The sequence below is a fragment of the Wolffia australiana genome, chromosome 6, assembly GCF_029677425.1.
Source record: "Wolffia australiana isolate 7733 chromosome 6, ASM2967742v1".
Classification (NCBI taxonomy): domain Eukaryota; kingdom Viridiplantae; phylum Streptophyta; class Magnoliopsida; order Alismatales; family Araceae; genus Wolffia; species Wolffia australiana.
In genome coordinates this window covers 16,891,252-16,918,264 of record NC_135840.1, presented here as the reverse complement: position 1 = coordinate 16,918,264, position 27,013 = coordinate 16,891,252, and the positions used below count along the sequence as shown (strand labels likewise).

General features: G+C 38.2%; 1 protein-coding gene across 1 annotated transcript; it reads right to left on the bottom strand.

Annotated features, from left to right (window-relative positions):
* Window positions 1-22,790: 22,790 nt before the first annotated feature.
* LOC144704600 (protein CYSTEINE-RICH TRANSMEMBRANE MODULE 4-like) lies at window positions 22,791-24,138 on the bottom strand. Its single transcript, XM_078577076.1, has 3 exons — window positions 23,987-24,138; window positions 23,207-23,348; window positions 22,791-22,931 (listed from the first exon to the last, which is right to left on the bottom strand). Exons 1-3 carry the CDS (start codon window positions 24,021-24,023, stop codon window positions 22,886-22,888), a joined length of 225 nt encoding a protein of 74 aa, XP_078433202.1. The 5' UTR covers window positions 24,024-24,138; the 3' UTR covers window positions 22,791-22,885.
* Window positions 24,139-27,013: the final 2,875 nt, after the last annotated feature.

Sequence of the window (27,013 nt, the reverse complement as noted above, 5' to 3'; positions counted from 1 at the left end):
TATGGATAGATTGTGTGAGATATGTATATAGAAAGATAGATTGTGTGTAAGAGAGAGAGAGAGATTGTTTGTGAGTGAGAACGACAGACAGAGATTTTGTGTGTGTGTGTCTGTGAGAGAGAGAGAGAGAGAGAGAGAGAGAGGGGAAGAAAGATTGTGTGTGTGAGAGAGAGAGAGGTGAAGAGAGATTGTGTGTGTGCATGTGTGTGAGGGGGAGAGAGAGAGAGGAAGAGAGATTCTGTGTGTGCATGTGTGTGTTTGTGTGTGTGAGGGAGAGGAAGAGAGATTCTGTGTGTGCATGTGTGTGAGAGAGAGGAAGAGAGATTGTGTGTGTGCCCGTGTGTGTGTGTGCGAGAGAGAGAGGAATAGAGATAGTGTGTGTGCATGTGTGTGTGTGAGAGTGAGAGAAAGAGAGATAGTGTGTGTGCATGTGTGTGTGTGAGAGAGAGAGAGAGGGACTGTGTGTGTGCTTGTGTGCGTGTGGGAGAGAAAGAGGGAGAGGGAGAAGGATTGTGAGTGCTTGTCAGAGACAGAGAGACAGAGAGCGAGAGAGAGAGAGAGAGAGAGAAAGAGATTGTGTGCGGGCATGTGAGAGAGATAGAGGGAGGTTGTGAGTGGGCATGTGTGAGAGAGAGAGAGAGGGATTGTGTGTGTGCTTGTGTGCGTGTGGGAGAGAGAGAGGGAGAGGGAGAAGGATTGTGTGTGTGCTTGTCAGAGACAGAGAGACAGAGAGACAGAGAGCGAGAGAGAGAGAGAGAGAGAGAGAGAGAGAGAGAGATAGAGGGAGGTTGTGAGTGGGCATGTGTGTGTGTGTGTGTGAGAGAGAGAGAAAGAGGTAAGGGGAGAGGGATTGTGTGTGTGCGTTTGTGCGCGTGTGTGTGTGTGAGAGAGAGAGAGAGGGAGGGAGAGGGAGTGGGATTGTGTGTGTGTTTGTCAGAGTGAGAGAGAGAGAGAGAGAGAGAGAGAGAGAGGAATAGGTTATGTGTATTTGTGAGAGGGATAGAGAAAGAGAAAGTGAGAGGGACAGAGAGATATAGGAGAGATAGAAGGTGGTAGAACAGACAAGAGGAAAAGTTGTCCACATTATAATGTGTACGCGGTTTAATCAGAGCCGTTGCTCAAAATTGAAACAAACGGACAAAACGGAAGGTCAGTGTGGAACGTCAATGGAAAAAAAGATACGCGATAACTGTAGACAGCGAGAAGTCAGCTCAGAGACAAAGTTTTTGAAAGAGAGATATTGATACCCGTTAGATTGACGAAAATGAGAGAGAAAAGACCAGAGACTGAAAGAAAGAGATAGAAAGAAAATGAGATCGAGAAAGAGATATAAAAAGGGAAACATAAAAAAACAGAGAGATAGAGAGAGATAAAGAAAGAGAGAGACATAGAGAAAGATAGAAAGACAGAGAGAGATGGGGAAAGATTGTGAGAGAGAGATATGGAGAAAGATAGAAATAAAAAGACATAGATAAAGAAAGACAGAGAGGGAAAGATAGAAAGAGAGAGAAATAGAGAAAGATAGAAAGAAAGGGAAATAGAGAAAGATAGAATGAAAGTGAAATAGAGAAAGATAGAATGAAAGTGAGATAGAGAAAGATAGAATGAAAGTGAAATAGAGAAAGATAAAATGAGCGAGAAATAGAGAAAGATAGTAAGAAAGCGAGAGGGAGAGATAAAGATAAAAAGTATAGAGAGAAAGAGAGAAAGGGAGAGTCACAAAGATAAGGAGAGGAAGTGAGGAAGAGAAACATAGAGAGAGAAACAGATAGCAAGATATCGAAAGAGAAAGGGAGAGCGAGAGAGAAAGATAGAGGCAAAAAGAGATAGCAAGAGATAGAAAGAGAGACAAAGCGAGAGAAAGAGATGGTAGGAGATAGGAAGACAGACAGAGAGAGAGAGAGAGAGAGATGGCAAGAGATAGGAAGAGAGAGAGATAAGGAGAGAAGGAGATAGTAAGAGATAGAAAGAGAGAGAGAGATAAAGGGAGAGGGAGATAGCAAGAGATAGAAAGAGAGAGAGAGAGATAACGAGAGAGGGAGATAGCAAGATATAGAAATCGAGAGAGAGAGAGCAAGAGAAGGAGATAGCAAGAGATAGAAAGAGAGGGAGGGCGAGAGAAAGATAGAGAGAAAGGTATAAAGAGAGATAGATAGAGAGAGAGATATCGATAGAGATAGAGAGCGAGAGAAAGAGATAGGGACAGAGAGAGAGAAAAAGGTAGACAGATAGAAATAGAGAGAGATAAATAAAGATAGAGAAAGCTAGAACGACAGAGACAAATACACAAAAATCGGAAGAGAAAGATAGAGAAAGAGAGAGAGAGAGAGAGCGGTACAAACCCACTGACCGACTCCTCTATAAAATTAAGTGGAAGGCATACATACAGCGGTACAAGCCCAACAACATGAAGAACTCTCTCCTCTTCTTCGTCCTACTGTTGGGTTGCAACATCCTCCCCTCTCTATCCTGCAACTACTGCCCTCAACCCGTACCTTCCCCACCACCTCCTGCAACCCCAAAACCCATCCTTTGCCCTCCACTACCATCTCCCCCACCACCATCTCCCCCACCACCATCTCCTCCACCACCATCTCCTCCCCCACCATCTCCTCCCCCACCATCTCCTCCACCGCCAAAAGAGGCTGCCTGCCCACCGCCGCCGCCGAAGGATATCCCCTGCCCATACTGTACACCAGTACCAACGCCAACGCCGCCCAAGCCTGTCGGTGGCTGCCCCATCAACGCCTTAAAGCTTAGCGCTTGTGTTGATCTTCTTGGAGGGCTGATTCACATTGGCATTGGAGCCAACCCTGCTGACGCTTGTTGCCCTCTTCTAAGTGGACTTGCAGACTTAGACGCTGCGTTGTGCCTCTGCACCACAATCCGTGCAAAGGTTCTCAACATCAACTTGATTCTGCCCATCGCTCTTGAGCTCCTGGTTAATGACTGTGGGAAGCACATTCCCTCAGATTTCAAGTGCCCGTACTGAGCTTTGTCGTTGTGGGTTGTGATTATAATAAGATCGGCAACAATCTGAGGAACATCAAGGGAGGATTGGTTCTGTAATTGTCCTCCTGAGAAGATCCCATCGTTGTTCCGTATGTCCGCATAAAGTTTCACGAGCTTAATGCCAAAAGTCAGCAAAATTGGTCATTAAACTTGTGAAATTAATTTGCGTGTGGTCTCTTCCCATCAGCTTCTTGTTTATCCATGAAAAGCAAATCTATTATATGTTCATGTTTATGTTATTTTCATCGCAAGACGATATGTCAACGAAGAATTAGCTTCTTATTCTGCATACATATTCTCCTATTCTATGATTACAGTTATGATCGTGTGGGTATTTTCTGTATCCTAGAAAAAAGGTATAAAACTAGATAGGCAGGATGTTAAATGTGGTTTTAACTAACACTACGTTTTTCTTTCTCACTTAAACTAGATTCATTTAGTTTTCCAAAAAAAATGCACTTGGCTTATACGCCCTACAATTTTAATTATCTCATAAAATTTGATTTATACATTGGCATAGTAGTAACAAATTTGATGCTCTAGAAAAACTCACTTGTTACTGTCTTCACTTCTGTTAGATTTCTACAGAAAGGTTGTTTAAACCCTACTAATTAATATATTCTGATGAAAAATATAGGAAATAAATTATTCATCTTGTCGCCTTCTTGAATTTATATTTAATAATTCATTCATAAACCTATATTTGGTCGGAGAATGATGACAGAAGCATGGAGCCTGATATTTTTTGAAACATGAAGGCATAAGAGAGAGAAAATGGGGATAGAGTTAGACCTTCTTCAACTTGATCCGGACTTGAGTAGCAAGATATTGGGGATCAAATTTAAAGGGATATCTCACTAGATGTTAATCTCAAGGGTTTGAAGTATAAATTGACCCCACTGAGAGAACTTGTCTAATTGTTCGACTTTTGATATGAAATCTGGAAATATGATGACGCTCTTCCTAAATGATATCTCCTCCAGCACGTACCTGTTGTCCATGATTGAACAGAATGAATCACCAAAACAGAAGAAAATCACCAAAACAATCTAAAAAAAGCTTGAATCACTAACTTAAGGGCGTAATTTATCCTTCTATTCAACTAGGGTTGGAGAAAGTCCAAAGCCATTTTCCCCTCCTGACATTCCCAAACAGTTCTATACATGGATGTAAAGAGGGAGAAAACATGAAACTGTCCTCAAACTTTTGAGTCCATCCTTTGGTTGAATCTTGAGAAATAATTATTTAAAAAATGGTTATTTCTAGTAATTAGATCATCTTCTCTATCTTCCCAAGGCAGCTACTGCCTCATTATTGTTATCTTGGCAGAGACTTTCCAAGAAGATACATAGTGATTCGCTCATACATGTTCTACATCAGCAGTCAGTGACCATTATATAATAATTAAGAGAATATACATTATGATCGAATCATTGAGCGTCACATATTCCAACATATGTCCACATCCTACCATATTAAAGGCAATCAGAAATCCCTCATTTAGTTTTTTGGGCTATGTCCTCCTCTTTCTGAGTGCACTAATTGCATAAAAGATGATAAGATTGTTCTTATTGGGCCATGTTGTATTCATCTCGCACAAACTTATTGTGCAAAGAGTGGTCTTTTTCTCATATAGCATCGTCACTAATATGCCTACATTGCCACTCCTTTTCTGCCATGTGCCCCTACTCATAAGGCTATTAGAAATCACAAATTGACATAGGGCAGAATAACATATAAACCTGAATTTTACTCTATAAAATTCATGCATGCTTCAATAAATCCAAAAATATTTTTCCGAGTTAGAATTTTCATTTTCTTAGTGAATGTATGGTTTGAATTTTTTTAAAGATATGGAAAAATCCATACAAACCAATAACTCATTTAATATTTAAAATTTTTAATTCTTGAACTTTTAATAGTAATTTCTTAGTGAATTCAAAATCATAAAAATCTGTAGACATTGCCTACAAATATGAAAAAAAAAAGAAAACTATGTTAAGATACATTGTTATTATTTGAAACTATCTTAACCAGAAAATATGGTCATTGCGATGTACATATTTATGTAATATGTATGGATTTTTAAGCTAATTTCCATATAAACATGGTTTCTGTTCAAAAGTAATTCTGGATCCATTCTTGCATACCAAGAGTGAGGTTAGACATTTTTAGTGAGACGCAAGAAATATTGATGAAAGCATTGAACTCTCACTATAGTAGCTGACCAAGAGGTTTGTCTGATCTTGCATCCGTTTCAGCCTAATATTTTTCCTATTTTACTAAATTACTGTATCTATTATAACCCAAATCCTACACTTTCTAATGCCACCCATCATGTCCAAAAATTCTAAATGTAGCTGAAGATAAAACTACCTAAAGTCATTGCACATTGCTGGTGTTCACTGCCATGAGTGCAGTATGTGCAACCAACATCTGCCACAACTCTCGCATGTTTAGTACGCTATCAGCTCAACAAGGTGAACTCACCTGGTTTGTGGAGGACATAAAAGTCTATAGACTCCTGCTCAGCCCCCAAGCCAACAAACAAGGTAGTAATGTGTCAAATAAATAGACCGTCACCAACCTTGCAATCCACATATGCCCATTGTTCATCCCAGATGCCAACTAGAACCCAGCATCACCAGAGCTCCAATAAAAGTTCATTTAATTTATTTAATGTTTTATTCACAATGTAAAATTGTATACATTTTATATAATTAGGGTAATTTATATAAATTAAATTATTATTTATTTTTCATGAATTATATTAAATTATTTTCCTTTCAATTTTCATGTTAACTTCTCAAAGAAATATAATAAATGTAGTTTTTTAAATTTCTAATGGAATTATGTTTTTTAATGAAAATCTGGTCTTTGAGGGTTTGGCTCGTAAACCCGTTGCGCTTAGTTAGAAATTCTTTTATTATCTGATACGTATATCAATCCATTAGAAGATGATTTTTATTCCTAACTTCTGCTTTATAAATCATGTGCAGGAGTTTTTGGGTAGGCTCAAGCCCAGCGGTAAGTGGAAGTAGACTGCTTTTGCTTAGGTGTGATGATTACATCATACAGATGGGTGATGAATTAGATACATTTCCTGATAAAATGGATTAATATTTCCAAGGAAATAGAAAATGGGGAGTAATTATTAATGGAATGATTAGGGACCAGTAGAGGCTCGTACATTTTCATGATGACTTCAGGACTCAAGATGGACGAGATCAGACTCAAAGCTGGTGCACTTAGTGAGCTTCCCTAAAGGCTGGAGAATGATCCTGTGGGGTGGCGTGCAGGCTAAACTATCATAAGGACATCTGTGCATAGCATGAGTGAATACATTTTTTTGTACACATAGTGCACCTACCACTATCACTCTGTGCAAAGATTTCACACTACGATAAGAGCTTCCTAGGAATCTAAGAACCCAGATTATTGAGCTGAATAAAGCGAGAAGAAACTGCAAGATGATTATGAAGATCCTGAGCTCCCATATAAGATAATATTTGAAGATTAACCTTTAAGGGAATTTGGTAAAATACTTTAGTATGTGTTTTGATGAATGATGAATAGGGATTTTGATCAGGCACAATATGTGCTGAAACAACTGGTTGACCAAATGTTAGTCAAAATCACACAGCCCTCCATTGTTATATTAAAATTGTACTTTGTTTGGCCATATGGTGAACAAGTCAGAACACTGATTTAAGACATGGATGTTTTATGACATGAGATAAACATATTATCTAACACTGGTTAAATATTATCTCAACTTGACCTCATTTGATTCGTTAAATAACATTGTCATACTCCTAATTACTATCTTTGGGTATTTAAGGATGAATTTATTGATGATTTCATGAAAATTAATTACATTAATATATTACTATCAAATGGTGATATCTTGAGTAAAATGATGCACTAAACATACCTGAAAATTTCACATTATTAAATGACATAAAAGCTAGGTCTTCCTATCAACACTTTAGAGGTATTTTTACTTGTAGGAAAATAGTGAATATAAAATTAAAAGTTTTAAGGATTATTGTTTCCTATTTATAATCATAGTCAATACACATGACTTTTGGATTGTTGAATAATTACCATTATGGAATTTTGTTACCAAACCATACCAGGTTGAATCGTCTTATTTAATAAGGAATGAAGAAGATATTTTAATTTTAAGCCCCAAAGATCAAACAAGAATCAACGAATTTCATCAAAAGAGAAGCGTGAAGAAGAAGAGGACTTGAGGAAGGAATGACAACACACAAGAAAACATTTCTACAGGGATTCATAATTACATTTGCAAACTTTTACCTTCTGAAGTAATAAATTCTTATCTCAAAATATTTCAGCGGAAATATTTAAAATTAGGTCTTGTCTAGGATACTTCTTATGGAGTCACTATATGTTAAGTGTTGCTGAGGAGAAATACATATTCTTCAGAAATATTGTTTCCTTTATAGATCTTTGTGGTTAGTAAGGTTAAGGCTTTTGGGGGGAAGTTGAAGTAGGTCAAGCGATTTTCTTCCGTGAAACACTTTGGGGGTTTTGGAAGAGCTTAAGAGCTTCATCAACTTCTTTTTCTTTTGGTATCCGTGTTCAATGCTATTTCAATGTGGTTTGATTAGAAGGTATTCACACAAACATGGTTAGGGCACATCATGACCTCTGGATGGTTACTCTGAACAACATTAAGAATGAGCCTAATCTGTCTAAAAATAATAATTATGTCTGCTATTTCCTCTACCTCATTTCCTGGATAGAAAATTCCTAGGTTACTTGAGAAGAAAAACATAATATAGCTAGAGAACCTAATTCACCTCCCTCTAAAGTTATTCCTTGGTCACATTAATTGAAAATATTATCAATACCAAACCAAAAGAAAATTTGATCTCGTATACATTATGAAGATATTTAGCTGGAGAAACTAAAGATTGTATGCTCAATTCTTAACTATCATAGATCTTATATATTCCGCCAAGACTAAGTTTGTTTTTCAACCAAACAAGAAGAAATTTCATTAAAACTATATCAAACTCACTGCTTAAAGTATTGAGTATGAGCATGAGATCTAGACTGCCTCTTTCATGTAGCCACCAATATTTAGGATGTCCTAAAAGTACGAAGGTAGAGAAATGTGTCATTTTGCGTATACTCTCAGAAATCAAGGAGAATTTCTTGGGATTTTAGTAAAATTATCCTTGAAGCTCAATATCTCCAAAGGTCTTTCTAGTGTATTTTCAGAACCACATTACCATGTGGCATCCTTTTTTTTGCCATTGTAAATCTGGAATCTACTTCTGGGCTCTTGGGATCATCTTTTTGCTCCAATATAAAGGGCCATACCTCAGAAGCTTCAGGAATATATTTCTAGGACATGTGATGGCTAATATTGTGGGCTCCCATGTGCACATAAATCTAATCCTCCATGACTCAATGTGCACATTAAAGACAAAAGGCACTCCTTGTTGTCCACTTGTACTTGTTGCACCTAACTCCATCACATTATTATACATCAAAATATTATAAATAAATGACTTTTTTCTCTGTGCGGGAAGTTTTGGTAAGTTCAAATATTCGTGTATAGTAATAGTGTTACAAATTCAGAACTTAGGAGCAAAACATGTAGTGATGCATGAGAGAAGTTTTAAAACTGATGATAACATGCACCTTAAGTTTCTCAGTTCAAATTAAATTATGTCAATTTATGAATAAACTCAGGTAATATTCCATGATATAAACCAAAAAAAATTATGTCATTGGCATAGTTCCTTTAATCAGAAAACCCAATTCACATAAGAAGTTGTGTACCCATAGCATCTCGGAAGACGTCTCGGTCATCGCTCGATATTCTGCCTTGACACGGGATATCGATGGGACAGATTACTTGTGACTTTGCCAAATTACGAGATTACCACCCACGTACACACAATAGCCAGTTGTAGACTTGCGGTCCTGCCTATCGCCGACAAACCTAGTATCGGAGTACCCCACGACCTGTAGATGACCATGACGTCAAAAGATAAGTCCTCACCCTGCGGCATATTTAAGATATGCAAGCAGATGTAGAGTGGCCTCCCAATGAACCTCTCGAGGGGCATGCATAAACTGGCACAGAACATATACAGTGAAAGCGATGTCAGGCCAAGTCAGCGTAGCATAGATAAGCTTCCCAACCAGGCGTCAATACTGTTTCAGAGTGGTATAAAGTGTCAGAGATGCATATGGCTTGCATCCAGATAGACCAGCTTCCTGTAAAATATCAAGTATATATTTTCGTTGATTAATGACAAGAGTGCCAGGCCGAGATGCAAATTCGATGCCAAGGAAATACTTAAGTTCCCCTAAGTCTCAAATATCAAGATGTTGATGCAGAAATGTCTTGATATGCTGAATGCCCGCATGATCACTGCTCGTGATGATCATGTCATCCACATAAACGGCGAGAATAATACATCTAGCCGAGGTAGTCTTGTGGAAGACAATAGGCTCCACATCACAAACCACCAATCCACACGTCGAGATGAGTTTGCTGAACTTCTCAAACCAAGCCCGCGGACTTTGTTTGAGGCCATAAAGAGCGCGGTGAAGTAGACATACCTTATCATATTCCCCCTCAACCCAAAAACCAAGAGGTTGCTCCATACTTTCAAGACACATTCAAAGATACTGCCATATAGGAATGCATTGGAGATGTCAAGTTGGTGCTGTTTCCACTCATGATTGACCGCCATTGGAAGAAGAATACGGATAGAATTAAGCCAAACCACCAGAGAGAAGGTTTCCTCATAGTCGATTCCATGAACCTGCGAGAAACCCCGAGCAACCAATTGCGCTTTGTACTGATAAATAGGGCCATCAGGACGATATTTTACGGTGAACACCGAGTGACAACTAACAACATTTGTAGAGGTTGGTCAATTGACGAGCTCCCATGTACCTCGACGAACAAGAGCTGAATACTCCTCTTCCATAACAGCTTTCCAGTGAGGAATCAAAAATTTGGCCTTAGGAGATGAAGAAATAGATTCCGTAGCCAAGGCCACGACGAATGCCCGATAAGGACCAGACACTCTGGCATACGGGACCACATTAGAGTATGGATGCAGAGTGCAAAAGCGTGTACATTCTGAAGAGCAATCAAAAGATGAAGATCATCAGAAGGTGGATTGGAGGAGGACGTAGATTGGTCTTCAGCAGGGAGCTCGGGGAAGGATAAACTAGGAGCCAGAAGGAGAGGAAGAGGTGGAGACGGCAAAGGTTTCGGGAGTAAATCTGGGAGAGGAGCAGAGGGCAGTGGAAGAGGCAGATCAGGAGCATGAGAGGGAGTAGCTTGGTCAACTAGGTAAGTAGGAGTAGATCTTGTGTACTCCCAGGAAGATGAAGATGTGGGAAAGAAAGAGGTTGACTCATGAAATGTAACATCGGCAGAGACAATGTTACGTCGACTCTCAGGAAGATATATCCGATATCCCTACTGCGTGCGAGAGTAGCCTACAAACATTCCCTTGATCGCCCGTGGTGCCAGTTTAGATTAAGTGGCCGAGTGGTCATTGGCAAAAGCCACACATCCAAATATACGAGGCGGTAAGGGAAATAGCTCTCGCTCAGGATGAGGTCTATGAAGAGGGACATCTCCACCAAGAGGTGTAGAAGGAAGGCCGTTGATGAGAAATGTCGAGGTCATGATAGCATCTGCCTAGGACTCATGTGGAACATTCATCTCATATAGGATTGATCAAGTCATGTCCAGAAAATGATGATGTTTCCTCTCAACGACACCATTCTATTGAGAGGTATGGGGGCACAATGTTTGATGAATAATACCAGTTGTCGTGCACAAATCTTAAAATTCTCGTTGAACACATTCTGCAGCATTGTCCACGCAGATTATCTTCGGATTGTACGAGTACTGCATCAAAATCTGTTGAATAAATTGTCGAATCATCAGAAGTGCATCGGTGCGATCGGTTGAAAGATATACCCATGACACACGAGAGGAATCATCAATAAGAACCATATCATATCGAAAACCAAGCGTAGACGGAATGCGTGAGGGTCCCCAAATATCATAATGCACTAAATCAAAAGGTTTCATACTAATAGATTCAGTACGTTGAAAAGTAGCACGATGATGTTTTCCCATTTGACATGACTCACAAACGAAATCCTTAACTATCACCTAAGGAAGAGCTTGGCGAAGCTTGGTGATACCAGGATGGCCAAGTCGATGGTGTTACTCAAGAGAGGAAGAGGAATGGGAAAGGTGATAGGAAAGGCTAGTGGATGGGGTATTGGAAACAAGCTCGAAAACACCTCCCCGAGTCTTATGCCCCAAACCAATTTGTGTGTTAGTCCTCAAGTCCTGAAACACACAGTGATAGGGCAAAAATGTCACGGATCATAAAATAGCCTCTATCAAGGTACTAATAGAGATAAGATTGACTAGAAATCCCAGAATATAGACAACATCATGAAGCGGAAGCTGAGATGTAGTGCATTTGCCAGTAACCGAACAAGATCGCCCATCGGCAACAAAGTGTGGCAAGATGAGAGAGGATAGTGTCATCACCCGTGACATGAAGTGAGACCCCAGATTCAATAATCCAAGACCCCAAAGAGGGAGAGTGAGAAGCAATACCTTGACCAGAGGTAGAAGGGCTAAGTCTAACAGTGGTAAGAGCAACAATGTTGGCTGAAGGACCACTATGTGAATTGTGCGCCATAGAAGATGAGGTAGCTGGGATAGAAGTGTGTGCCACAAACCCTAGAGGCGGCAATGGAGAAGTAGCCGATGAAGACGGAACATGACGTGGATGTCTGGGTGGGTAACCCCCCTTCTAATAGCATCGTGCAGATGAGTGCGTCGGTCGGGAGATGTGAATGCATGGAGAACCTGTATACTTGCTGCAACGACGATGATCTGACGATTGAGAATTACAGGAGCTTCTCCCAGTAGTGGCTAGAAGTGCAGGAGCAGACGTAAGGAGTGCCGAAGAGTCAGATGATGCGATAGGAGTGGATGAAGAAGGCACCTTGATAAGAGTGAGACTATCCACACGTTGGGCCGCATTAAAGACATCAGCTAGGGAGGGAAGAGTCGCACCACTCAAAATAGATCCACATACGAAGTAGGGATGGAGTTAAGGAATATGGAGACCTGTAACTCCTCTCGATAACGTCTTTGCTCCGCGAGATCCAGAGTATATGGCTGATAGACCTGTAGCCGAGAACCTATATGCCTACAACTGTGAGATAAAGGGATGGACCCATCGCAAGTGGATATAGCAAATATAAGTGGCGAAAGAAGTAGAAACACCGCCAGCAAATAACTCTAGAGAGAGCACTACAAAGAAGAAAGAAATGCCTCCGGCTGAAGATGTCGTCGGTTGGTGATCAGATAATGGTGAGAAGGAGACGCCAACGATGAATGAGGAGGCCGTCGGCAGTCAGAAGAATTTTTTGGCGATCAAGGAGGCTGCTGGCAATAAGGTGATACTGGCAGCGATCAAGGAGACTGCCAACAATCAATAAAAAAAGCCACCGACGACGAAGGAGAAGCCACCAGCTATCAAGAAAAAAAACCACCGGCAATCAAGAAGAAGGCGCCGTGGCTCACAGAGTGCCACCGGCATTCAAAGGGTGCCGCCAGTGTTTAGAGAGTGCCGCCAGCGTTCACAGGTGCCCCAGCGTTCAGAGAGTGCCGTCGACATTCAAGAAGAAGGCACCGCTGTGGTGAGATTCATCACCGGCAATGAGAACTGACGCCAAAGATCTGAACCGTTGCTGTCAATCAGAGAGAGAGGAAAAAGAAAAAAAAGAACACCACGATCCGCCGTCATGCAGGAGATGGTTGTCACCGGCATCTAGAAGAGAATAAGGAATTGATATCGTGGCTTTGATACCATGTGAAATGATATGGAGAAGAGAGAGATTGGAGAGGAAAGAGATCATCGTTTCCTTGATTAGACCACGCAATTTTTCTTTGGTTAGAAAGAACAGAGCAAAGAGTACATAAAGAGGGAGGAGAGAGAAAGAGGGAGAGAGAGTAGTTGGTGGGCCAATAACCCACTTACATAAGCCCAACATGGGCTCCTCTTCTCACAATAATAACCACGGATTCATAAAGCCAAATTTAGTGAACTATTTCCTTAAATTGTACACACCAAAGATCACTTGTTTATCGACACTAATGGCTATAGTATTTGCAATACTCATCATATGATTGTAAATACATTATGTTATTATTTCAAGATATTTCCTTCTTAAATAGCAATAGAAATTTCTTAATACATGTTTAAACTTAAGTGATCACTGTATTATGAACTCATCCTAATTTACCATCAATTCATTACTTACTGATTACATTATAAGTATCACATGAACATCATATGAGTAAAATTCTATTAATGAATATTAAATGAGACATAGAAGCACTATATAATGTATGATGACATTGTAATATGTTGATTATTATTTTTTAAGTCCTTTTCTAAATATTTAAAGTTAAGGGATATTTAAGAAAGATATGAAAACATCTCCAAAAATTAGTATTTCTAGTCCTGCTCACATGACAAGCATGGTCGGTCCCTCAGCCAGTAGTATGGAGACATTAAGGATAAAAAGGGGTGCTCTCCGAGGAAATATTTCATTGAATTGATTCATAGTAATCCCTTGATATTATTTTGCCCAATTTCCAACCATATTTACTCATGTTTGGGTTGTACAAGTAGTCCTTACATTCATGACATTAAAGACACAAAGGCACCTTGTGGATCAGTGGTCATGTTTTGACAATGGTCAATGAGTGTCTAACTATAATATTGACAAATGAAGCCTAAATTAATAGGAACATTATGATATCAGATGTCGAGTAGGCCTGAAATGTAGTAGCACGATCAATATGAAGAACTCTAGTATCCATGAAAAATAGTTTTCATAGTGAATCTTAATCTATTTCAGTCCTTAAAAATTGATTACCACTATTATTTGTGCCCTTTGAGGGGTCTATAATCAAACTGGGAAAGTTAGCATAACTCTTGGTCACTAGTAACGGTTAATATCATATTACATTGGAGTGTGCCTCAAATAACTTCCCTCATGATTTCCATAGCCAAACCCCTTGATTTCAATTAAAAGTTTTTCTTCTTTACATCTCCTAATATATTGGCTTCGATTTGGCCTTATACACGGCCCATTTTTCATAAGTCACATTCATTAGTTCTTGAAATTATTGTAGTTGTAGTAGAAAACCCCTTGTTATATGATATAAAGAGACATTATTCCCTATAAGCTCAATTTAATTCCAAATGCAACTGCACAATGGGATTTATAAGGATATTTTTCAACTCAGTTCTATAGACCCCACAAGTCCTTTGGTTTGTGTCCTCGATGTCAATTATATGTTGCGTTGATATGTGGTCTTACTTGAGCATGTTCACTACATCTTGGCACTTGAAATTGTGGGCCCAAGGAACCTATCTGGCAGAGTCTTAGAAACTATGAAATTAGGGGAGTTACGTAGCCTTCGCTTTAAGAACTCATAAGGGAACGATTATAATATTAATAAAATTTATTCAGTGGTCAGATTTGACATATTCATACCCAAGACTATCTCTGTATCCTAGGAAAAACTACTACATTTTTAATATCTGCATTAAAACAATGTAATATCTACATCATTCAAATATGTAATAATTGCAATGTCGAAAATTCAATAGAAAAAATTATCTAGTGCAAAACTCATTTCAAAGAAATTCATTTTATTGGGGAGTATTTTAATTGTGAAAGTTCCAAGGTTTTGCTTGGATAATAGAAGTCATATGTTTCTTGGCTAGCTTCTTTTCCACGACTTTGACAATTGCAAAATCGAAGGCATCACACGTTATTTTTAAAGGTGTTTTTTGATTCATGGAGTTGCATGTGCTCTGATGAGTGCCTATTGTAATATTTGCCTTCGGTAAATGCAATAATGTCTTGGAGAGTTTTGTGAAGTCTTTAGTGTATACCCGATACATCCCTACATGGCAGAGTAAACTCCTAGGTTAGTATAGTTTTATTTCATGAATTTAATTTTTAGCCTCGTAGACCTCTTGAGTACAATTGCTCACTTTTTGACCTAGGAAAATTCCTTCATGTACATGAGCGGAACTCATTCATATATTCCTCTAAAGTTAATAATATGTATTGATTGGTCACCGACTTCTAAAATGTCCTCTCTATTTCTCCTGTCCATATATCCCTTAACCTACCCCCTCCCCCAAAATTCTCTATTTAGAACTCCTATCCATCTTTGCATCTCTCTTTGTAAAATAGTATGTTTTTTATGTTGATCTCTCCCTAACTATTATTTTAAATATATTTATACCTCTATTTTTTGTCCTATGCTTTCTCTCATGAAATACTCCCTCACATTATTTAGTTGATCTCTCTCTAACACTCCCCATCCATAACTCCCCATACAGTAACATTGATATTATTTCAATATGTCTCTGAAAAATATCCATTTTCTAACATTATCTCTCTAGTTTTTTGTTTAAATCAATTTTACATGGTACAGACACAGATGTAGTACTAGGAAAAAAAGTTTCCTCAACCAATCTGTGAAGTCTTTAGCATAACAAATGTCATTCCTTGGTTGTGAAAGATATTTTGCGATCTTCATTCCAATCTCAATTCCTTTAGGAAATGTACTTAAAGTATAAGGATTTTTATGAAAAACTACCTCATAAGTATAAATATTGGGGGGCCACCCCTTTAGGATGCTCATGCTTCCCGGACCTGGGTGGCTCCCTCCATCATCTTCCCTATTCCCCTATGCAAACTTCACTCATGCGATTGAGTGTGACTTGATGGTGAGGAAATCAACCAGATCTTCAAAACAATTTGGAGAAAAATAATAGGATATCCATCGTTGCATTTATCATTGGATACATGTAGAGGACAAATAAACAAATCTCTTGAAGAAACTTCCACGCAGCACATCTAAATGGTGGAATTAGTTATCCACAAGGTAATATGAGTATCTAATTGTAAATTTTTTTACACCTTTCAATGCCGTGAAATTGAATTTCATTCCATCAGAACCACCAGAACCCAATAGGTAGGATAGATTTGGCTTATACATAGTAAAATGAAAATAACTTGTTAAAGCCGTTAACGCTGGGATTTGAGAATTTTAGGGTGGTTTGTTCCACTCCAATGGAATTTTCAAGATGATGAGCATACTATAGAAGAGATGAATCAAACTGGACCTTTAGCACTAAAACCAAAACATATCGATGAGTAAATTACTATGTGTGGATTTGAATTCCCTACACTTTTCTTAACTGAATGGTCTTCCTCAAGCCCCTAAGTGTCCTGCCTCCATTTTTATACACAGGGTTCTCAAATCCCCTCATTTTGCCTCAATCAATAATGCTAAAGACCTGAAAGGATGTTCTCATATTTTAAATCACACTAGCAAGAGATAGCATGCAAAAATAGGGTAGAATAAGTATGGCTCCTATGAAAAAAACTGATACATCGCTATTTGTCACTAATGAATTTGGGTCTTTTGTATTTAACATAATTTTTCATGAAACCACTTTTCAATTTAGATATATCCCTCACCATGGAGTAAAAATTTTGCATGTAATCTTCTAAGCCCATCTCCATGTTTTGTAAAAACTCCATCACCTCAATAGAGCTTTACTCCTAAACTATAAAACATATTAATCAAGTATGAATGATATCGTGCAAATTACAATGTTATTTCTCAGAAAAAATTACAATTTAGATCATTAAACGTATTTTTAGAGTGATATTTTAATGTTTGTGAGTTTAATCAAACTTTTAAGGACTTTTCAGACATCGTATTTCTAAAGAACTTAATTTTCTAACTCAGATATATTTTTATAAATGTTTGAAATTTATATTCACAAATATATGAATTTCTAAGTCTAAATATACAATTATTATATTTTTATGACGTGGTGTTTAATTTACATTGATTTATTAAAATATATTTTGATTTGAATATATGCCACCCATGTGTCGCTATTCAATTCTTCAAATGGCAACTAACCTCGAACATACTCAATAATTTGTTGTACATATCATTGTGAAAAGGCTGTTGGGTTCTAGAGGCCTAGATCTGAATGAAGAAATTAAAACGATATGCAGCAGAAGACTTTTGCACAGAATCGAACAACTTCATTAAAATCATTGAAACAACGTACCTTTCCACGGATCGCATCTGTGATTTTGTGGATCCCAGAGTGAGATGAGACAAGATGCTCATGTGTGCAGCCTCTAGACGTATCCACCTGATCCTCGGCACGTCGAATCTCCTCCTTCTCCGTGACAAGCCCTGTTCTACCTCTACCGTCGTCGTTATGCCGTTCTGATTGCATCAGGCATGGAGAGGGGGTGTGGGGAGAGTGGAGAAGAAGGGGAAGGCCCCTGCACAATTCTGGCCTGGGTGAATTTCATTCAAGGCCTTCCCCTATTTAAACTAAGTAGGTATTTTTCATAAAAACCCCTAAAACTTAAGTATATCTTCCGACGTCCAAAAGACCATTTGCGTGTAACCCTCTAGGCCCATGTAATAGTCTAGTTAACGTTTCCAGTGACCCAATAACCTTTATTGGCCTTCCAAATTAATTAACTATATCATCATTTATTAATTAACGTCAGATCGATTTAACCCAATCGATAGGTCGAGACTCCAACACGTGGGGTGCCAAGCTACACCTCGTGTTCTAGAAGATACAAAGGAGTGTGTATCGACTCACTCATGGAAAATCTTTATCATCAGTTACCGTGTACATATAATCCCTATCCACTTGACACTCCTTGGATGACTTAGGGTATGGTCAACTATCAAACCCTAATCGGTTATCTGAGTTAGTACTGATGCATTCACAAATCATCGGAGAACTCTTCTCCGATATTTCACTACCTTGGCCAAGGACTTCATCGCATCGTCTTCCTTGAGCTATCACCTCTTATATTGAGGGTGGACGATCCCATCTTGACCAATCAATCGTCTTTGTAAACTTCTTGATGTACCCAAACTAAGACCATGTAGAATCCCATGATTAGAGACTCGTCTGCCATAGTCAAAGTACAATTGTCCCTCCACAAGACATTTTTGGTGTCTTAGGTCTAAGGACCGCTTACACAACCGTGACATGAATCAACCTGATTGAGAGTTTGGTATAATACCATTCAGGGACTCGTATGGATCAATTCAGTGAACTCTTTCCATTAAAGAGCACCCACTATCTATCCTTAGTGTCTCCACACTAATGGCTACGGGATCAGTCATACTTATCATATGAGTGAGGCTAGATAGTGAAATTCTAGCCAGATACTTCGATGTCCTTCTTGTGTATCCTTTGAATAGGAATGTTTAGAACACATGCTTAAAGACTAGTGATCTCCGTATTACGATCTCATCATAATTCACTAAGTCTGATCATGTATTCATGGATTTCATAATAACCATCACACATGCACTATAATGAATATGTTCTATTAATGAAGATGGAACGAGATGTGGAATGTATGATTGGCTTGCTGGCCACATATATTTCCATCAAAGGCACATTGGTGGCATCTCAAATCCCGATGCCATAAAGCTTTAATCATTTTATTTTTATTCACAAGCGAGACATGGACCAATAGACAAAAAAACATGATTTAAATTATAATAAATTCTGTGCAATAATCAACAGAGAAGAAATAGAAATGAGAAAACAGAAATTCAATAATTGCTGCAGTACACTAGCGTACACGTGTACCCCAATAATTGGTTGAAAAAAAGAAAATAATCTGACGTAGCATGCAGAAATATGTGCCATGTCAGGTAATGATGAGGAAATATTACCCTTTTCTGATGTGAATGACACACGTTAGTGGGCCATTCACTAGAAAGGGGGGAAAGGAGGAATCTCCTGATACGATGCATAGCAATGTGGCAGCACGTCATGCTATGATTGAATAATAAATCTAGTTTTTGGTTTTCTACTCTATATGGAATTCATGAAGTGCACAATCACGAAAGGCAAGCCAATTATGCCAATGATTAACAACTGATGATTTTATGGCTTAACTGAATATAGAAAGTGAGTGAGGATCAACACCAATGATCAGGAGAGAGAATAAATAGACTAGTAGGATTGTTCTAACTTCAAAGTCGATATATGAGAATCTAGAGGGCTGATTGAGCAGCATTTTCCAGGGATTATTTGTCTTCACCCCCTCTTTCCATTCATATCCTCTGCTATATAAATAGTGGTGTAGATCATTCTCATATTCATCCTTAAACTTGCTTCCTACTCATGTGGGCAGATTGACAAATAGTGAGTTTTTGAGATCCATTAAGTGTATTCTTGGTGTCCTAGGCGCATGGAAAGAAGCAATAGAGAAGGGGGGATCTTACTTGCACTCGCAAACTGGCGTGATCCTAGCAGAACATAAGGATCTACGATAAGCACCTTCGTCTTACATTATTCTTCCTTGACCTTGTCATTAGCTTAAAACAATTTTAGTACCACACCTCGCCATCACACCACTCCCATAGTTCTCCAAATCACTTCTTACCACATGCACATCATCATCCTTTCATTGACTTATTCGTCAATTACCAAATTTGAATCATTCTCTGCACCATTTCTGGCAGTTTTCTCGTTACTTGATTTCATATTAGCATGTATCTTAACTCATCTCAATAATCAATATATTGAATATTAAATCTTTAAACACCGTTCCCTATGGAGGTGATCCATACTCATCACTAGCTAAGGTTTCTAAGTGATTAGATATTTATACTTCTATTTAATAATCTCAAAAATATCAAGTTCATGTTTAAACCCTTATTTTGAGATTATCAAGGCATCAATCAGTTTAACATAAACAATAGATTGACTCACCAAGATGTGGTGTGCAAGCTACACCATGTGTTCAACAGAATAGATGGGGTTTCATAAATCCTTCAATGAAAACTTTTTATCATTATTTCCAGTGTAACATCTATAATCCCTCATTACCACGCTTATAGAGAATCATGTAGACCATGTGCCACTCTATAACCCTTATGAGTCATCCTAACTAGGACTGATGCAATGTAAAGTCATCAAATAGAAAAATTTTAATACTTCTTTTTCCTTGGAAAAGAATACCTTGAGCCTGTCTACTCTTTGATTACCATACACAGCCCCATATTTGATAAAAAATTTGCATGCATAATTTTCTTACTGCATTTGAGATAAAACTTTTAAATTATGCGATTAGGGACTTGAAGGCTAAAGTCAAAATATTGGCTTTCATCCACGAGATGTTGTTGGTGGCCGAGGTCTAAGAACCACTGAAACAATCAAAACATGTTTAGAGATAAGTGATCACTAAGGTATGAAATCACCGTAAGTCATCCTTCCACATACCATTAGAATTTTGTACACATTTTAATTTTTATCACTAAGGTATGAACGCACCTTAATTGCACAAAATGCTCCCTGGCTGCTTTTAACAATTTGAATCATTCTATCATGATTTTAATTTTTGATAAACTCATAAGCACTAAACATTAAAACTCATTTAACCCACTGATAAGTTATGTCATCCTTGCACTGATCTCTGAAGACAATGCAGGCATAACTACTTATAATAGTAATATGCGAGATGATGGGACCTCACTCCAGAAGATTTAGATGAGAGAGAAAAGCTAGTTGTTTCTATGGATTTGAGGGTCTCTAATACTCAAGGTAGCATTATTTTTCACCTGAAAAATAATGGAAATAAGGGTCTGATGACCCTGGACCTAGGCGTTGCAACATGTGTGCGAGGAAATTCAAGAAATATGCAGTTTCAACCTGTGGATTGTGTGCAAATGAAATTTTAATTCCTTTGGGAGGAGAAGCAGAAGAAAGGTCTGGTTTAGCTCCAAGGAATTATGTATGTTGATTTGTACATTAAAAAGCTTCTTAACATGAATTATGTATCATATCTTGTTCTCTGTATGGATTGGAATGTGAGGGAGGTTTAATGTGATTGGTGGATGATGATGACATCATGGAATGCTAGTGATAATGACAATGATGTCTTTTCAACAATGATTGTATTTGGAGACAAGTAAGAACAAGGCTGATGACTTTTGCAACATTATTATAATCCTAGGATGAATAAATGCAGATGCTGATGTCTATATGTTCTATGACAGGAAGCTCAGGGTGGTACAAACCAACACGAATGCTGAAAATAACAGCTATGATTGTGGGGATCGGCAGAAAATAACTGTATAGTTGTGAAAAGGTAATTGAAATTTATTTATTTCCCAGTTTTTTATGTGTAACTAAGGTTCATTGCATTCACTTACAACAAGAAAGAATCACCAGCGTTTGGTGCATCATGGTTCACTTCCAACCTCTTCTAGTTAGTGATATCATTCTCCCTAGAACGCATGGTGAAGTCTAACTATTCATGTGATGTATGTTGAGAAATCAAAAGGGGAGATAAAATGATAAGTGTAATTTTTTTGTTTTACTTTTCTGTCCCTGATAACTTTTTCAGGCTTCCCCAATTTTTTCATGGGTATAATTCAGTATGAACAAATAAATTAGGGTGAACCATTGCAAATTTTGTTGAGGAATAGTATCTTGGAAGTGTCCTCTTAATCATCATCTTCAATTTTTTACTAGTATTTTGGCTCAATCATGGGTGTGGATCTTGTAAAAATATGTTTTTGTATACTTTGTTCCAAGATTCAAATGTATTTTTTTCTTCTTCTCTTAGCCTTTATATCTTTCTATGATTGTGCAAATGAAGTTTGGGGGAGGAGGATGAAATTGGATGAATATAGATACAAATATGATCTGTCATTTGATATACAGGGGACGCATCCCATATCTTCTTTTACTTTGACCTAAATCTTTATATTTCTCTCAAATGAGTACCAGTCTCCAAAATATCTGTCTAACAGAAAATACATGTTACTGATGTGTTCCATGATTTAGCATGTTGATCTTCTTGTCAGAATATTTTTTTTCTTCTGAATGAATAATCACTTCCTGAGAGTGTAAATGAAGGTTTATCCGATTGTCTAAGTAACACCAGTTTTTTTAGAACAAATATAAGTTGATGGATTTTTACTTTAGGGTGATTTGGGTTTATAACAAAATTGATTTATTTTTTTCCATGACGCTCTCATATTGGGAAAGATTCATCTCCTGAAGCAATGCAAACTGTAAATTTAATTTCAACTAGGGAGTAAATAAAATTAAAGACAAATGAGATTGATACAAAAGATATGGAATATACTCAAGGTGATAAGCCTGCCCTTAATAAGTACCGGATGAGATAATGTGTGAAAATGATTTTAAAAAGATCAGAGAAAACCAGTGACTCAAAGAATACATCATGCACCGGGTACATGGAAACCAGTCCCTCACTTTTGTCTATATACATCATGCACATTTATTGATATGCCATTTCTAAAATAAATTTTCTATTTCATGATAATTAAAAATGATCTTCTCCCCCTCCATATATTTTAGTCCTCTACAGGAAATATTAAAGAGAGTAGGATTGAACTGCAATTTTTAATCGAGTGAATCAATTGTATTACTAACGTTTTAATCAAACATATACTTTCTGAATATACAACTAATAAAAACCTCAAACCTTCTAATTTCATTACTTGTTCTCTTTCAAGGAATTTGTCATCAATTTGAATAGAATTTGAAATTCTAAACTAGAATGATTTTATTATTCGTAAAAATATCATACAATAAAAATCATCTATTAAAAATATATAGCCCACAACAAATGAAAATTCCTCTCAAAGAGAGCTTGAGAGGCAGAAATACAGAAATGACTCCCCAAATCAGAAGCACATATCCACAAGGCAACAGCAGCAGAGCGCAGCACAACTACAAGATGTCACCAAATAAAATTCATCAGTATATTTAACTACAAAAATCCCATAAGTAATATAATCTAATATTACAAAATAATATATGGAAAGCAATTTAAGTTACACTAAAATATAATTCTCTAAGATATAATATTCCAGTCTATAATTCTCGAAGCTAAAGTCCAGAACTGTTGAATATTAACAGTCAACCCAAAAAAAAAGTTATTTATAAATATTTTTAAAGTTTTTTCTAAACTTTAAGAAAATGTTCATTCAAAAGATTATACTCACCATCCTTTCCAGAACCCATCTCCTCGGCTACATGTCTCTGCAGGTACCGTGGATGAGGACTGAACTTGATCTTTAGTCGGATAACCGGCTGGCGGTGGTGCCACATAGGCAGGGTACCCCTCAGCCAGCTGAGGGGGGTAAACTGAAAAAAATGCAGCCACATGAAGAAGTCAGTTAGTTTCACATGGAAAGAATTTTATCTCTAAATTTTTTAATATATTTTTGAAGTAGATAAATAATATTTTAGTAGATGATATTTGTTATAACTGAGTTATGAATATCGCTTTAACAATCAAAAAAGATGGATATCCAAAAAAAGATTAGTCTAGAGAAAAGGAAGCAGCGTTTAAATCAAAAGGCGGAGGGTGAGTAATTGTGATCCTTGTGTTCTGGACAATGTTCATGTGTAGAGAGATGGAGAGAGGTGTGAAGAAGAAAGAGAGAGAGGGAGGGAAGGAGAGAGAGAGAGAGGGAGGGAGAGATGGAGATGGAGGGAGAGAGAGAGAAAATGCATGGTGTGCGTGTGTATGCGGGAGAGATGCCTTGTGTGTGTGAGAGAGAGAGAGAGAGAGAGAGAAGGAGAGAGAAGTGATAAAGATGCCTGGTGAGAGAGAGAGGGAGAGGGAAGTGAGAGAGATGCCCGGTGTGAGAGAGAGAGAAGAAGAAGAGAGAGGTGAGAGACAGATGCCTGGTGTGTCTCTGTGTGTATGTGTGTGTGTGTGTGTGTGTGAGAGAGAGAGAGAGAGATAAGAGAGGAGAGGAGAGAGAGCCAAAGGGTACCTGGTGGGATGGCCTTCTGCTGGTCGAAGTAACTCATGTTTCAAGGCCGAGGAGAGCGGATCGACAGGTTATCTTTTTTCACGGCAGAACTAATTTGGATGAGAACGCGATGGATGAAATGGCGACGAAGCCGTGGCAATTTATAACATTCGTTTTCGCATGGATTGCTTCGACTTGAATTCTCGTCGAACGCTTCTTGTTTTCATGCCGTGTGTTTCGCCGACTCCAGACACCGCCGTGGACGACTCATTTTTTTCTACCAGTCAAACTTTCTCTCTCCCTCTCTCTGTCTCCCTCTCTCCTCTCTCCCTGTCTCCCTCTCTCTCCCTGTCTCCTCTCTCTCTGTCTCCCTCTCTCCTCTCTCCCTTCCTCTCTCCCTCTCTCTGTCTCCCTCTCTCTCTCTCTGTCTCCCTCTCTCCTCTCTCTCTGTCTCCCTCTCTCCTCTCTCTCTGTCTCCCTCTCTCTCCCTGTCTCCTCTCTCTCTGTCTCCCTCTCTCCTCTCTCCCTTTCTCTCTCCCTCTCTCCTCTCTCTCTCTCTCCCTCTCTCCTCTCTCCCTCTCTCTCTCTCTCTCTCTCTCCCTCTCTCTCTCTGTCTCATTCTCTCTCTCTCTCTCACTCTCTCTCTCTCTCTCTCTCTCAGTCTCTCCCTCTTTCTCTCTCTCTTTCTCTCTTTCTCAGTCTCTCTGTCTCTTTCTCTCTCTCTCTCTCTCTTTCTCTCTTTCTCTCTCTCTGTTTCGCTCTCTGTCTCTCTCTCTCTCTCTCTCTCTGTCTCTCTCTCTCTCTCTCTCTCTCTCTCTCTCTCTCTCTCTCTCTCTCTCTCTCTCCCTCTCTCTCTCTCTCTCTCTCTCTCTCTCTCTCTCTCTCTCTCTCTCTCCCTCTCTCTCCCTCTCCCTCTCTGCTCTCTCTCCCCCTCTCTCCTCTCTCTCTCCGCTCTCTCTCTCTCCTCTCTCTCTCTCTCTCTCTCTCTCTCTCTCTCTCTCTCTCTCTCTCTCTCTCTCTCTCTCTCTCTCTCTCTCTCTCTCTCTCTCTCTCTCGTTCGTCTCGCTACTAAACTCATCAAAATAAGCGTTATCTGCGATTTGGGCGCTTAACCTCATAAAAGAAGCGTTATATGGTAACATAGCAAGGTGTTGAGTAATTTATTTCGTAAGTCTGTGGTTTGAGAAGCTATTTTTGGCCAATCATCTCTGAAATGTTGTCATTTCGGCGACAGTTTCTCTCTCATGCTGTTCAATTTTTTATGTTTGGAAAATTTTACTTAGGTATTCCTGAATCAAGAAAGAAAGTAAATAAGAAGAAAATTAATCCAAACCGCTCATATACTTGAACAAAATTAAATAGAGAGATCTTTAGCTGTACCTCACATTGTAAATTGTACTAAAGCTTCTTGGTCACCCTTATCTACAATAGTCAAATTAATGATTTAATATTAATATAAATATTAGTGGCTTGTTATTTAGGCATAAATGACACCTATGAAGACTGATAGATTTAGAATCGGAATATGAATGTAGGAGGAAACAAGGAAATACCAAGTATATAAATACTGATCCCTGGGGCAGTAATTTGATATGACTCAATGGGGTCTTTTCATATGAAACATGTGTAATCTATATCATCAATTCTTCTAGACCCTTAACGTAGCAAAAATATATCCTAATAAGGGGATTCTTCTATAACCAATTAGTGATTCTTTAAGATTCTTATTTTACCTCCAGCAGTGTTCTTGTTTGCCTTTCGGCTTTCCCTTCTAAGTACACCTATGTTGACAGTGATGGAAGAGCTCACGTAGAATCATCGAAGGTATTTTTGAAATTGGAAGTGGCTGGTATTTATTCCATGTGTAGTACTTTATTTGGTGATTTGTGCATAGTAATCATGATGATTTATGATAATATTTAGGGTGATGGATATAATCATAATTTTAGGATGGTTGTGACACCATTTTAACGATAACTATGTTTTATGATAACATCATTATTCATGTGGATGATTGCCACATCAACTTTATTTTAGGATGTTATTAATTCCCTCACTCTTAAAAATGATACAAACCTATGTTTACTTGTGTCCCCAAATCAGATAATTATGCCATTTTATTTCAAGTCATATTCAAAATCCTCATCATCAGAAGCACTGCTAATATTGTGGGCAATTGTCTCCAAAACATATGCTGAAGACATTCAATGTATTATGAACTTTAACATGGGGTCCATCACCATCATCTTCAAAAATAGTGTTAATATTGCGGACTATTGTCCCCTACTTCTTATGTTAATCTTGTTAGTTAGCCATGTGAAAAGGTATTATCATCTTTTCCATGGTATTACATTGTAATGTATTAAGGGCGTGGTATGGTTCTTCCCATATAAAAGGAAAAACAAATTAGGGCTCCTAGAATCTTGTTGACATCTATCTACCTGCTCTTCCAGGTCCTTGAGATATTTCATTTCATTCAGAGTTGATTTAAGGAGCTAGATGTTGTTATTCTCCTATAATGGCACCTAGAGGTTGATGGAAATATATGTAGCCGGCAAGCCAATCACACATTCCACATCTCGGTCCATAGTCATTAAAAGAACATATTCATAACAATGCCCCTGTGATGCTTATAATGAAGTCCATGAATATAGGATTGGACTTAGTGAATTATAATGATATCGTAATACGGAGATCACTAGTCTTTAAGCATGTTTTCTTAAGATTCCTATTCAAAGGATACGCGAGAAGGACATTAAAGTATCGAGATAGAATAGCACTATCTAGCCTCACTCATATGATGAGTATGGCCGGTCTAGTAGCCATTAGTGTGGAGACATTACGGATAGATAGTGGGTGCTCTTTAGTGGAAAGAGTTCACTGAATTGATCCGTACGAATCCCTGAATGGTATTTTATCCAACTGTCAATTAGGTCGATTCACGTCACGATTGTGTAAGTGGTCCTTAGACCTGAGACACCAAAGACGTCTTTGGATGGATGGTTGTACTTTGACTATAACTAACGAGCCTCTAATGATGGGATTCTA